Source organism: Metopolophium dirhodum, chromosome 2 (assembly GCF_019925205.1).
Source record: "Metopolophium dirhodum isolate CAU chromosome 2, ASM1992520v1, whole genome shotgun sequence".
Lineage (NCBI taxonomy): Eukaryota > Metazoa > Arthropoda > Insecta > Hemiptera > Aphididae > Metopolophium > Metopolophium dirhodum.
In genome coordinates, this window is record NC_083561.1 from 8936665 (window position 1) to 8952392 (window position 15728).

The window sequence follows — 15728 nt, forward strand, 5'->3', positions numbered from 1 at the left end:
AGTGAGCTTTTTTGATATTAAAATATAGCTCATTGATTCAAACCATAAATTATTTGTTTTTAAATTGTTATCATTGATACAATTGTAGTATCGTATGATATGCAAAACAAGTTAATTTTAAAATAGATAATATAATAGATTACTTTGTCTCAATGCCGTTTGCACTATAGGTCGAAAGGTTTTTTTAATTGACCCTTTAAAACAAACATTATTTATGCCGTTATGACAATGTGCATAATTATATACTTATTATAAATTATTGACAGTATTTAGAGTAAATGACAATAATGTCAATAATATATATTTTTGCATTCATTCAAATTTAAGAAATAAAATTATATTATATAATTGGTTTATAATAATACTTGAGTAAAAAAAAAATGTAAACAAACTTTTAGGAGTGATTAATAAACAAAAAATCGTCTGCATATAAATTATTGATTTTAAAATATAAAGATTATGTCTTATACAGTTATATCTTATATGTATAAAAGATGCGCACTATACAATGAATTGTCTTCATATCATAATTATTTTGGTACTTAATATTATAAAATTAAACAAAAAAGATAAAGAAAATAACAACGAAAACTTAAAACTAAAAATGATTTTTACAGGTACTAAGTTAAGGAGATTATAAGGAAAAATAAGGATACATATAAAATAATTCCAACAACACAAATTAATAATATAACCAAAAGTGCAGAAAATCTTTATAAATCGAATAATTTTTTTAGCCTGAATGATTACATTGATGTAGGTGTCCAGAAATTCATCTCTCTCAGCTCTGTAGGTTTGGGTTTTATGGATAAATTAGTGGAAGACAATGGTTTAGGGAATCGCTTAGATTCTTTATCAGATAATTCTTCTTGTGAATCAGCTCTGTGTGAAAATAAGTTAGATAATATCCACGATGAGCCATGTTTATCTCCAGATGATTCTTCTTGAAATGGTGCTGTGAAATACGGATTTTTACGCATCGACCGTGGTGATCCAGGTGGTGAACTTATTGGACTTGCTGGGAGCGATTTGCTGTTCCGTCGTTTAGATAACATTGATGGTGACGGTCCTACGACAAGAATATCTTGAGGACCCGAAGAACGTCCTTGATAAGCTCTCCGTCCAGACACCATTTGATGCGCCATAGCCACAATAGATTTACCACATTCGGAAGCTCCACTTTTAAAGCCATCATCAATCCCTAATGATTTTGGAGGGTCAGTTATATTTTCACCCAAACTTGCAGCTGCTACTGCATCTATAAAATGTGTACAGAGATTAGTTAAATATATATTTTACTGTGAATCTAAAGATTGTTAAAAATCATGTATTTTCAAAAAGGAAAGTGTTTTATACTTCATAAATTAGAATAGTTGTAGTATTTAACTATTAAAGTATTATTATTACTATAAATGATAGATGATTGTCAACATAGTTCACATTTTAGTCTTAACATATCTAACTAACTATCATTTAATCAATAAATTAAATAAAGTGCAATAAATAAATTTTCTATAGTAATGTTTAGTTTTTGATTTAATTTAAACTATTTTCAAGATATAATATGGTATAATAGATAAATAATAATCAAGGGAGGGGCGCCCGCAGTAATATAAACCTGATGGGGAGGCTAGGGGGGGGTCAAACCCAAAAATCACCGATGATATAGCACATACTATATTTTTTTTACATGTAATAAAACAGTTCACATTAACTAAAAAGCAGGAGGCATGGGTCCTCCCAGAACATTCCCCCCTTGCGGGCGCCATGTAATCATGTGTTTCACTAAGATTCAAGATAAATCACTCTAGAATGATTTTAGAACAAAAACATTTATTATCAAAATTAAAGGCCACAATATTTCTGAGGGCACTATAAGCAGCTTTTTTTAGTTATTCAAATTACAATGGTTGATATATTGTTTAGAAGCGAACAATTATTTCAACATTTTCAAATTACTATAACTTTTCAACAAAAATTAATTAAAAAGTTACGTGGTAATATTATCAATCACCCAATTGTTAAGTTACATAATTCTATGATTTTTATTTGTAGTTCAATTCCGAGGTCATTCAATAAGACTATCCTTTTGCTATATTAAGTAGGGCTATGATTAAATATGTTTTGTAAAAAGTTTCCAAAACATCCTTGCCCAAGGGCCATAAACAAATAAATATGCCACTGGATTTAAGTATCAACTTAGGACGATTGTCGGTTAAACTCGGTTTCATTACAAGGGTTTGACCAACTTTTTTTCAAACAGTATAATCATATTTTGAAGATTTTTTCTGTTTGGTAGGTATACATTCAATTTTAATGAAAAAAAAAATATGTCACAGTGTTCTAAAATTACAATTGTTAGATTACTCATGATCTAACTTAAAATAATTAAGTTTAAATAAATGAGTAACTTTATGTAAGTATTTTCTATAACTATATAATAAATTAAAAATTTATTTATATTTTTAGGAAATAACAAATTATTTTAAATAATAATTTTCCGGAATACTAACATATTATTATCATGTTCACAGGTTAGATCATATTTACGCAGTAGGAAATGTAATTGTCTATTGGCATATTTTATTATATTTAGACAGTGTGGCCCATGAGTCATTTAAAGTGTATCGTTTAATTAGTTACATAACATAACTCATAGTTAGTAATCTTAAACCTGCGTGATATTTTAATCGATAAAAAAATCTACGTTTCAAATTAATATAATATACCTAATTAGTTATAATTAATCAGTAATTGCATATTTTGCATAAATATTTTTCATCATAAAACCCTGTTTTTATTTAACCAGTCAAAATAAAATTTTAATAATATGCATACCATCTGAATCCTAAATATAAAACGGAAGCTACACTTTAAGTGTATAAAAATATATAATTTATAAATACATAAATTACACTAGTAACAAAAATTACGAGTCTTTACTCTTTAAAAAATATAAAAATAAGTCAATATAGGTAGTTACATTATAATAAAATGGGCAATTTGTAAACTCCGCCAGTTTTCTATCTTACCTGTAATGGGTATAATAATATGGAAACTCCGCCAGTGTTATAAGGACTACTCACATTAAATAAATACCTACGTTCACATCCGTTGCGATGACATGATAATAATTATGCCGAAATCGCTAAAATTGTTTAATGCGTAGAATCGATTCATTTATTAATATTAAGCATGAGATTGTATACTATAATAGTATAATATATATATTTTATTTAACTTGTAGGGGATTGTTATGGTAGGCAAGCAAACACGTGTATGTGTGGCAAGGTTTTTACTACTATGAACCCGAGGTCACCCATTCGGGAACTAGGAGCAGCGGGCGTTACTTACTCTCAGTCGCATTGCGCGGCTGGTAGCACCCAACGCACCGCACCAAGCCACAATAATATATACTATATAGGTATTATATTATATAAAGTAATTGTATATTTTTAGTTTTAAGTTTTATATATTTTTTGGCATATTAGTCATTACGCGTAATCTATTATTTAATGCCGACGATTATTACAATAAAAATTATGATTTTTATTTTAATAATAATATAGGTAATATAGATATTAATTTTGTACTGTTACCTAAAATTTTCACTGGAGGAGTTTTCATGAACCCAATTTTACCTATTTTTTTCCTGGCGGAGTTTCCACTAAAATAAGGTACTTGTAGTGGAGTAGTTTACATGATTCCAATAAAAAATATCTCGTTTAGAGTCAATATCTACGTGGCTATACGTTTTGTAATATTATGTTTAGTATACCTATATAATATACATTATCTATGGTTGTAATTTTGTTAAATTTTACTTCAGTCAAACTAAAAATTGTTGCCTAAAAGTGTTTAAACTAATTAGAAAATATATACAGAAAGTCTACAAAATATTTCGCAAAGCACGAAATTATTACAGCATATTATTTCTTCACAAGGACTTTTTATCCTTTTGTCAAGATGGCGCGACTGGTAATACATTAATATTAAATACTTATAATAGCGAAATAAAAAATAAAAATATCAAGTGGCATGTAGTCTACTAGCAAAATATATGTATGGCATCATTATCATATTATTATAAAAATGTTAGGAATAAGTCGCTATCTGCTGTATAAGTTATGACTTATGAGTGTACCTCGATATTGAGTAGGTCGTCATCACCGTGATGGATGTGTTAAATTTAAATTCAATGATAAATAATTGCATACGAAATACGAAAAATGACTGAGCAGAGACGTTCTGAGTCTTAGTCTCTAATTCCAAGAGTTTATTCATACTAGTATACTACGATGATTAGGTACCTAAGGTACTTTTAGTAGTAGTCAAATTAGATTTTTTGTACGGAAAAAATCCCATTAAGCGGAAATTTGGCATACACCTTTTAACGTCGTCATAAACAACGTGTAAAAAGTCGACCACGAAATCACGTGCGCGTCAAAGGTTATTCAAGGTCAACGGTCACGAAAACAGACTTTTTTAATATCTAGCTTTTGTTGTTGGTCGTACGATAAAAAGTTTCAAACGATAATTATTATAGAGGAGGTAATTATCTACAAAAAAGGCATTCTGATATTTTTACGTAAGAGTTATTGTTTTTGAGCTATAGTACATACATTTAAAGAAATTTGTTTTTTTTCACTGTTTTCACTATAAAAACAAACAGCCTTTGCGTTAATATCCCCCTTCAAACTGGTTGTACAAAAAAAAGTTTCAAATAGAAAATTATCAACTATATTAGACCCCTAATGATTTTTCAAATATTGAATATATTTATTTAATATACAATTAAATGTTTCACATTGATTCCATTCAACACGATGCAAAAGAAATCCACCGTCAATAATATAGATTGAATTAGAAGCATAACCAGTCCAACAACACTTAATTGGTTTAAAACGGTTGAATAATGCGGATTTATTAGTTTTTCGCATACCTACTTAATTAAATAGAGCCAAAGGGTATGGAAATAATTCAAATTCTAAATATTCATTGTATTGTTAAAAAAAGGGCGTATCAACCTAACAACCGGCCTTTTCTTTGAATCACTATATACAAACATACATCATACTATAAAAGTTGAACATTAAATAAATTTTTAATTACAAAATAATTTTAGATTCTGAGCGAAGCATGAATGTATTAATTTTACAATAATGTGTTTATTTTTTTTTTGTGCCTGTTCACCTTTTAGGACAGTAAAAGTGCATGGATTTTCTTCAACAGTAACTTTTCTGATAGGAAAGTGAATCTAGTTGGTACTTTGAGGTCAAAAGTAAACATTTCCCAGTAGTTTTCAAAAACGACGTGAAAAACAAAAGAAAAATTAAGAAAAAACGGAAATTTTTACGCAAAATCTGTTTTTGAGAAAATCGATTTTGGTTTTTGGTGCAACTCTAAAACAAATGACATGCAATTTTGACTGAATGTATATATTAGCATTTTCTATACACCGTAACATTTTCAAAAAATTTTGACTTATTTTGAGCTGTTTACGGACATTTTCAGTTTTCATTTTTTTTCTATAAATATCAATAAAATTTTTTTTGTTGGTTAAAAAAGCTTGAAAATTTAATAGTAGTCTCCTGGGTTATTGTTTCGAAGGCAGATGAAAAAAATTAAAAATCCTTAGTCAGGGTTTTTTTTATAAGCATTTAAAGTTCAAATTTTGACAAAATTTAATAATTATATTGTAGTTAAAAATTATAAAATGTTCAACTTTTATACTAAGGATTGAACATTTATAACAAGGCTCTGCGTAAATAGGTTATGTATAAATTACTTTATTCACAATAATATCACTGAATTCAAATTTAACACCATCCATTACAGTGACCCACTTGTAACCTACTGTACAGCAGAGCGACATCCACTTACCCACCTTTTTTCATTTTAAATTTGATAAACGTCAAACGTTGAACTTTAAATGTTTGTAAAAAATTGTGATTACGTATTTTTAATATTTTTCAATTATGATTATTGTAACAATACATCAGGAGCCTTATTATCCTTTAGGCTTTACTAATGTAAATAATAACAGTTTTTAGGATAAAAAATACCTTGTTAAATGTTTGGTTTCAAAATACGTAATAAACTCCTATAATGTTGTTAATAAGATTAATTTCATAAAAAAAAAACCAGTTAACAACACAAATAATAAGATAAGCCAATGTTTGTTTTAGATATTGTAGAATAGAATGTTCCATAAAAACAAACTTATTCCATTTTTAATAATCAAATAGTAGTAAAGTGTACACATTTTTTTAAACTGTATTTAATGACTAACACGTGTTTTATATTGTACAGTCGTCAATATAATATTATTTAATATAATATAGGTGGTAATATCCTTTAGCTATTAACTATTAAGATAAGTAAGGCTAGCGGAGCAAGATTGGCTGAGGTGACACTAATATTTTGCCATATAACAACGCTGCATGTACAGGCATGGGCAATCCCGCTATCATCGAGATATTCGGGGATAGCATAGGTACGACAATTGTAAACGAGAACTGAGAAGCAACGGTCATAGTACAGAATAAGTATGTTTGTTTAACAGCTGAATAAAAGTGTTTTTCCAACCAGAAATTTGTTTGAATATTATTTTAAGTCTTCTACATTCTTACATTTTAAAAAGAGACAGTGCAGGGATATACGTGCCTACAGTCAATGAGACACTGGCAGCAACCAAATGACACTACAGTATATGAATTAACTTAATAACTAGGGCCCGAATTTCAATACAAAGTGCATCTTTTTTTGGGTGATCCTAGACAAAGTTGCTTTCCAAGTACATAATTTGTTTCATGAAACAGATACTTCAACGGCTAAACTTTTATTTTGCATTTTTTGGCAACTTTGTTAGTTTTAATGCATATTTGTATATCATACGACTTTAGTAGCGGATTTGATTCGTCTTCTAGGGAGAGGAGACAATATCCTTTTGGTTCAAAAATTCTACTTTTAACTATTTACCCGCTTAGGCCTATATAGAGGGATAAACAATAATAAAATTTGTAAAATTTGATTATAATTTATAAATACTCAGAACTTCTAATCAAATTTCGGTTTTTTTCTTCTAATAAATGTCTCGTAAATTATTTTTAATTTATTGTCCATTTTAAGATTGTTAAGTGTAACAAATAAAATATTGCATAAAAAAATTAATTTCATATGTCAATTTTGAAGGGAATTATTGCGGTAAAATACATTTTTAGCCGTTTTTTAGAGCATTTATCCGGGCCCTATTAATAACTAACATTAGATTACATAATATTTAATTGCATGATACCAACAATACATTTCATCAAAAAAATTAAGTATTCATTATATTGACCTTGATAATGATTTGACTACTAATAGACTAATCAATGAGTAATTGTAAAATTATTTATCTTTAAATTTAAATATTTTCAAACACATTACATTTGGACTTATTTTCTCGCTTTAGTTACTTTAGTTACTAGAAACATTCTAAAATCATTTCCTAGTGTAGGTCACCTATACTATTCCCCCAATATTTTATAACTCTATCCCTTTCTCTACTACATTAAATATAAAAGAAATTATTAGTTTGGTAAAATAAAATATTAATAAAACAAATTATCATAAACAAGTAGTACTTGGTTTTATAGTGAAAATTACCTGATAATAATAGTTATACTTACTAGTTCTTTTGGTTTTAATTATATAGTAAAAATACATATGAAAATATAACCTACTGACAATTAAAAACAATGTTTTCAATTTAAATATATTGTATGATAGAAGGGTAGAAGTCATAATGTTATATTTTAATGGAACCGGATGAGGATCCCCACAAAGCATTAATCATGAACATTTTCTTTTTGGTACATTGTAAATTAGGAAAATGTTATAACATAGGTACATTAATGTACAGTTGTCCCAGAAGTCCAGTATCACCCTTAGTATCTTTGTGGAAAATCAATATATTTAAATACAGTTTTTTTAACAGTCATAAGTATGGAAATTCTGATTGAATAGTATGATATTCTATTTATTTTTTCAAAAATTCAAAAATTCTTTTAGGCAAATAAGTTTTCTGAATTTCCAAGATTGCCATTTAGTTTATCGTAATTTTTAAAACAGTTAAAAAAAAAAATTTAAATTTAATGAAAATTGGCCAAGTTGGATCTAATTACTATTTTTAATTTTAGCCCAAAAATCAGAGTGATTGTAATAATTAACATGCAAATCGTATTTTGCTAATGCTGTATGCATAGGTGACATAACTATTATTATTAGAAATTCAAAATAATAATTAGCTATAACTAGGGCAATTTTCATTACATTTTAATTTTTTTTTTTTTTTGAACGGTTTAAAAAAATACGATCAACAAAATGACTATCTTAGAAATTTAAAAAACTTAACTGCCCAAAAAAAATTGAATAAATACTGTATTTAAATATATTGATTTTCCATGGAGATACTAAAGGTGATACAGGACTTCTGGGACATACTGTATATTATGTATTTAAACTAAAGCTAAAAAATCTTTTTGGGTCCTCTTTTCTTTGTGAAATTTCTAGATATAGTCTTGATTGTAAATCAAAATGACTAGGGCACTAACTTTATAACCCATTTGCAATTCTTTAAAATCATCAATAATAATTATTAAAATGTTCAATACAGTGGATTCCACCTTATGTGGGCACCGGTAATATGGGGGAAATGTTCTGGTCCCAACTCCGATGTATACTAACAAGGTTATTTCGGTTTATATAGCCAACCACCTTATGTGGGCAAATGAGTTATGTCCCAAAGTGTCTACATTAAGCGGAATCCACTGTATTTTACCTTAAAAATATACATAATAACTTACCAGCACAAGTATTTGTAATGAAGCGTTGACAAGCAAGTGTATGTCCCTTAAATTCTGGTGTTTCCGTAACAATTAATGCTGGAGGCATATTTTTTAAATTTTGAACTGTTTTTTCTGCTAAATTTTCTTCAGCTGGTTTATTTTTAGTGTTATCACTGCGTTTTTGATTTACTGTGTCTGGTTTTAAATAACGAACCAAAAAAAAGCTGTCATCTGTTTCTTCTGGAGAAAATGTTGGCTGGTCTAGGTCATATCTAAATGAAACATTTAAGTTATAAATATAAATTTATACAAAACAAATTATCAGTTAAATGTAATTTAAGTAGTAAATAAAGTAGTCTACTCAATAACTCACTTAAAAATTAATAAAATCTGAAGAGATTGTAAATAAAAAAAAATTGTAATAATCAGTCACGAATAACTACTTGAAAAATCATACTATTCATAACATAGAATTTTATGTGGATCATGTATTCTTATGCACATACATGTGCTATTGTAATTGGATATTAAAGGCTTAAGTATTTTCAATTTTAGTCACGCATTGTGCATTCACACTTCATTATAAAGTTAAATATGGTTATTTAGTAGACATTAGATGTATATAATTCAATACTATAAACTAATTCAAGGAGCCGGAAAGGTTTATGATAATGGAAAAAACACATATATTTATTGTATCTTTACACTTGACATAATCTTTTATATTTGTCTACCATGAATGTGAAAATGTTACCTACCAGTGGATCAATGATAAATAACAACAATAACTACTCGCTACAAACTACAAATTATTGCAGAAGTATCTAAACATTTTGAAAAGGGTATTAGTTATACATTGATATATTATGCACGCATAGTGCCGCTGTGTTCCTACGATTCATTAATATTTTTTTTTTATAGTAGAAGTGTAATATATGCTATACTCAAATAGTTGAGAGAACGCAAGTCGGTGGCCCTCAAAACCCGTCTATTGCTGCGCATTACCATCACTTTACAAGTGCAAGTGCCGCCGCTGGACTGCGCAGCATTGCCGTTGTATAGTGTATACACGTAAAGGCACCCATTCCGCGGTAGAAGATTTAAGACCTCAAGACTGCAGATCACGTTCGTTTGGATGCGCAAGAGACCTGCGTTCTCTCGGTGATTTGAGTATAGTAAGTTTTAAACTAAAATATATTATAGTAATAAATAAAATAATGGTTAGGCACTAATAACTAGGTATGAAAAATATAAAAGTAGCATGCACCATACAAAAAGTACAAAAATATACATAGTTTAGTTTTTAGTGTTTCTAAGTATTAATAATGTGGTTCCCTTGAATTTAAAAAAGAGTATGGCTATGTATGTGCACAATAGTAAAATATTGTTTACCACTGATATTAAAAATAATATAATTCAATACTTATAATTTAATTAGTTAGTTAACTACTATTTAATATTTTATTTGTAATTGTATACCTATTATATATTTTAGTTAATTAGGAAAAAAATAAAAATGATATTGATAGGTAAAAAGCTGGTAAGTGGATGTCACTCTGCTGTATAGTAGAGTACAAGTGGGTCAATGTATAATGGATTGTATTAAACTTGAATTAAATGATATAATATCATTGTATAAGAAAAACGATTCTGAGCGGAGACGGTTTGTATAGTTTGGATATTTTATATTGTTATTATTTATTATAGCCTGTACCTAAGATGAATTAATATTATAATATTATTATTTTTTATTCGTTTCTATGGCGGTAAACAATACGTTAGGAATTAAAATCTCATTGTCAGTGGTTTTTCCCGTGGCATTAAATAATTATTGAGAAAATCAAAAAATGACCTCTCCTATTAAGTACCATCTTGATCCAATTTGCTAAAAGATAAGGTACTATATGTTGAAATCGAAGCACCTTCTGGTAGTAATTTTGTATACAGAATAAAAATAAAAAAAAATAAACACCATTGTAAAACCGCTAGCTTCCTCGCTCTGCTCAGAATCTAAAATACTTTGGCCAACATATTTCAACCAATTTAAATTATACTTATACATAAAATATACTATATTTACCTAAAACAGAAATAATGTATAGAATTAATTATTTTTATTTTTCTATTGAAAACTGTAACAACGTTACACAATTCTGAACAAGAATGCCAGAATACCTACTCGCCGGCGAAGCCCCTCTTATTATTGCGATTGTGGACATTGAAAACAACAAGTAACATCGGTTTCCAACAAGGGGTCCAACTGTTTAGGCGACTCAGTATACATGCACAAAGACAGTGAGTATTCTTATTCTGAATAGAGTAAATCCATTAATTATTTTATATTTTACTTGAATAGGTTATATTTGATTCTCATTATAATGTTAATTGACAAATTGCAGTAACACTGAATACTAAAAATGTGTATGTTACTACCATTAATCATGATTCAAGTTCTTTGACATGTATGGTTAATCAATGTTAATATCAACATTATAACACAAGTTTTAATAACAAGTATACTTAGGTACTATACCTATATACTCAATTCAAGTTAACAACAGAACTCCCCCCACAAGTCAACCATCTGTGTAAGAATGCAATACCGCTAAAAAGAGTAGAAATCTCTGATGTCCATAATTTTCATAACAGTCTTAACCATAACCTCTCGCAACATTAAATCTGAAGAACATTATATTTTTATGAAATGTTGGATTATAGCAATAGATGTAGAGTTTGTAGAGGTAGTAATAGTTAAGTATAATATTAGGTACCTATGAACATAAAACCATTAACTAAGACAAGGTTTGACAAAGGGAAAGGTTAAAAATATTGGAATTCCTCAACAAATCATTTAAATGAATCACAATATAATTATTAAATGTTTGAACAAATAATATCAAGAGTATTTTGGACAGACGGTTATGACCACTGTGTGTGTCACTATAAGCTAGCTGAATATAAAGAATACATATTATACTTGAATAGCATAATATTCAACAGCTTGAATCAATGTATGGGTGAACACAAAAATAAAGTATTATCAGATGGTAAAAGTTAAAAACATATTAGGTAGGTACTGTTATTGTTATTATTATTATTATAAACATGTAATATGACGTCTACATAGTTATCTAAGAATGGAATTTAATTATTGTTGCATAATATAATTTTTTACAATATAAACTTCAGGGAATTAGATAAGAAAACAAAATGTAATAATACTTATTAGTTATTAGTATATTATTAATACTTGTACCTAGTACTTATAGTTGGTTAAATATTTTAAAATGTAATTCCTAAGGGTTAAATATTAAGAATTTTATAGTTTATATTCATATTTTAGAAATTAATTTATATGACTAATTTTTATACAAAATTGAAAATATAATATATTTTTTTGTTTCTATAAAAATAGAGACATTATTTTATTCAAAATATTATATTATGATTTTTTTTAGAAAAAAATCTTATAGGTATTAAATTATTACTTACTAATAATTAATAACATAAAAATATAATTTTCAAATAACATAACATAGTTTGTTCAATATTAATGATTGCTCATCTTTGATATTTGGTATATTATATAATAATTTAATATTGATATAATAAAAGTTTCAAATGTTAACTAATAGGTACAACTAAATCACAATTAATTCTTTGGACCTTCATTATTATTAGACAAGTTATCTTGGTACTATTGTACCTACTTTTATAAAATAAAAATAAATAATATTTTTTTTTTTTACTAAGTACTTGTGTGATTTATTTAGTAAATGTTTATACTTTTTATGTTTTTATTTAAGTTTATTTTGTATTTCTTTTTTTTCGTTATAACATATAACCCAATGTGGAAATTCATTATAAGTATATTGATTTTTATACCTACTTAATTACACTGTATTCTCTGTAAGTTTACCCAATTTTAGTTTTTTAGCGCACGCAGTGTGTGGTGAAAATGTTGTGACAATACAGTTCGCTGTAGTTCTACAATTTCAAGCAACGAAACACCACAGTCTATATGTAGTGAACTACTCAGGGTGCGCAAAAAAAAAGTGGGTAAACTTACGGGGCATAGGGTATAGTGGTAATCTACACTAATAAAAGGTATTATTAAATTATAATACCTATACCTACCTATTATAAGTATACACACCTAAACAACAATTTACAATTTTATAACCATAAACCCTAGAAAAACAATAGTAAGAACAGAATGCTTTATGTTCAAAACAACTTACTAAATGTTATAGGAACATTTTTACTAAATTAAATATAAAAGATATCATTATTATCATCCAAACTATTGCAATTAAAATATTAAAGTAAACTTATACAATTAGTGACAATGTGAAAATACCTTGCATCATAATATTATATCTTGTTTAATATAAGTATAGGTATTTAAAGATGAACAAAGGAATTTAGTTGTTTTAAAACAGAAAATCCAGGTTACTGTCATTAATAGTATTCTGGTTAGAAAATGGATTGGTTTTAATATAGGTACACAGTACACTATTAGCTTGTTTAAAGCCGGGTTTATAGTTGCCACAATGTCTGGTCAATAAGAATATGTTTTAAGCAATGGATTTTTTAATTTTCGAATCACAAATAATATTAAAAGAATTTGAGTTAGGACACAGAAACATATGTATTATTCTAGTTTCATGTGTATATTTTACTTATCAATGAATGTAATTTAATTAACTTCTACCAAATTTAGGTATAATCTTAAATTTGTTGAACAATAGGTAGCTGATTCAAATTATAAATAATAAATAAATGTAGGTATCTATAGTAGATCATTGTCCATTTATATTTTTAGTTTATATACCTGTTAATAAATTGCAATAAAAAATATACCTAGTTATTAAAAATAAATATTAACTTTTTCAGATTTTATAATTTATTTTTTTATTTAAGTCCTGATTGCTAATATTAAATTAATATTACATTATTGTTACATAAACTAACTAACCGATCGTTTATTTTAGATTTCATCCACTGAGGTATCGGAAACCCAGATGATATTGAACGATCAGCTGAACTCATGTTGACGGTAGGAATTGATTGACTAGAAGACGTATGTGCTGGTTATTGAACGCCGTTGCTGGATAACTGATTCTGGTTAAGAATACGCTTTGGCTATGACACAATTTGACTGAGAAAAAAATAAAAAAAAACTTAGCAAAACATTATTAAAAGGATCCGTTTAATAGGTAGGTACTTCAATTGAATAATAATAATAATAATAAAGCATTGCGTACTGACTAAGTACTTAAGTATTAGTTGTTCATAATAATTACACGGGATTTGGATGCGATACAATATTATTATTATTATTGTTCTTTGGCCTTGATACACGGTGTGGAATAAGGCCAATACGCAGAAAGACGGCAATTTCGGGTGCGTCGAGAAAAATAAAATTCGAAGGAAAATGCACAAACTCACCATTAAGTTCCTATGATGCGTGTAGACCGTCGATGGATGGTTTTTCATTATTTTCATAACTCCGTAGTCCGGTTCGCAAAGATCGCCCGAGTTGAGACACTGGCGGAAACACAACGAGAAACGAGTAAATAACAAACAGTGTCACAGACCACAGTGAACACCGTAAACTTACGACTGAAACGTAGTCGACTTCACTGATTACTGATTAGTGATTACGAATATATAATTGATTTCATTTATTCTGTAGTAGAAGCACGGTAACAGATAAGACCGTGGGTAGAAGAACTCTGAACTGTTATATTAAAATATTATTTAAATGCACAAACTGCAAACTGCAAATTGCAGTTTTGCCAGTTTTGCGCATTTGGCATTTGCCGAGACAAAGACGGTAGTAAGTCGTGGTCGAGTGTGATTGTGTTATCATTGTTGGACGCAATTGTTTCAAACAAGATACCAACCTCGGTCAGGGATATTTTCATTGTTATTATGTTGTGCGACCTGTGATTTACAATTTATTTCAAACCATTAAAATTTGAAATATTGAATGAGTAATGACCAAATTGTTTAATTGGCAATTATATACCATAGTATGGACCATTCATCATTGGTTCCGGCGGTAAGCGGTTCCGCAATCTGCACTTCCGCGCTGATGTATAAAAGGATATGTTCTCTAGATCGTGGTTAATACTTAATAGTTAATACTCCATAAGCAAAACATTCAAACATGTTTAATACATTTTATTTTATTAGGACAGGCTTTTCTGAGCTAAGAATGTGTTTCAATAACGTAGGTACGAATATAATATATTGAACTAATTATAATTTGCATTTTAGATTCTGAGCGAAGCGATGAATGTATTGATTCTACAATGATGTGTGTTTTTTTTTTTATTTTTTTATTTTTTTTTATTTTTGTGTCTGTCATCACCTTTTAGGACAGTAAAAGTGCTTGGATTTTCTTCAATAGTAACTTTTCTGATAGGAAAGTGAATCTAGTTGGTACTTTGGGGGGTCAAAAGTAAAAATTTCCCAGTAGTTTTCACAAGCGACGTGAAAAACAAAAGAAAAATTAAGGAAAAACGGGAATTTTTACGCAAATCTGTTTTCGAGAAAATCGATTTTGGTTTTTGGTGTAACTCTAAAACAAATGACCGTAGGGACATGAAATTTTGACTGAATGTTTATATTAGCATTTTCTATACACCATAAAATTTACAAAATATTTTGACTCTTTTTGAGCTGTTTACGGCCATTGTCAGTTTTCAATTTTTTTAGTTTTTTTTTCTATAAATATCAATAAAATTTTATCTGTTGATTAAAAAAGCTTGAAAATTTAATAGAAGGCTCCTAGGTTATTGTTTCAAAGGCAGATGAAAAAAATTAAAAATCCTTAGTCACAGTTTTTAATTATAAGAATTTAAAGTTCAAATATTGACAAAATACGAA

General features: G+C 28.0%; 1 protein-coding gene across 1 annotated transcript; it reads right to left on the reverse strand.

Annotated features, from left to right (window-relative positions):
• Positions 1–268: 268 nt before the first annotated feature.
• LOC132938682 (uncharacterized) lies at positions 269–14678 on the reverse strand. The gene is made up of 4 exons (XM_061005660.1): positions 14283–14678; positions 13810–13992; positions 8850–9103; positions 269–1258 (listed from the first exon to the last, which is right to left on the reverse strand). The coding sequence occupies exons 2-4, from the start codon at positions 13881–13883 to the stop codon at positions 747–749; spliced, it is 840 nt and encodes a 279-aa protein (XP_060861643.1). The 5' UTR covers positions 13884–13992; positions 14283–14678; the 3' UTR covers positions 269–746.
• Positions 14679–15728: the final 1050 nt, after the last annotated feature.

What these genes read in the sequence shown, in the direction of transcription:
- LOC132938682 (XM_061005660.1), bottom strand. Translation starts at nt 13,883, where the DNA reads ATGAGTTCAGCTGATCGTTCAATATCATCTGGGTTTCCGATACCTCAG. An exon ending in AAATCTAAAATAAACGATCG is followed by an intron (nt 9,104 to 13,809) that starts GTTAGTTAGTTT and finishes TGTTTCATTTAG; the next exon opens with ATATGACCTAGACCAGCCAA. An exon ending in CATTACAAATACTTGTGCTG is followed by an intron (nt 1,259 to 8,849) that starts GTAAGTTATTAT and finishes CACATTTTATAG; the next exon opens with ATGCAGTAGCAGCTGCAAGT.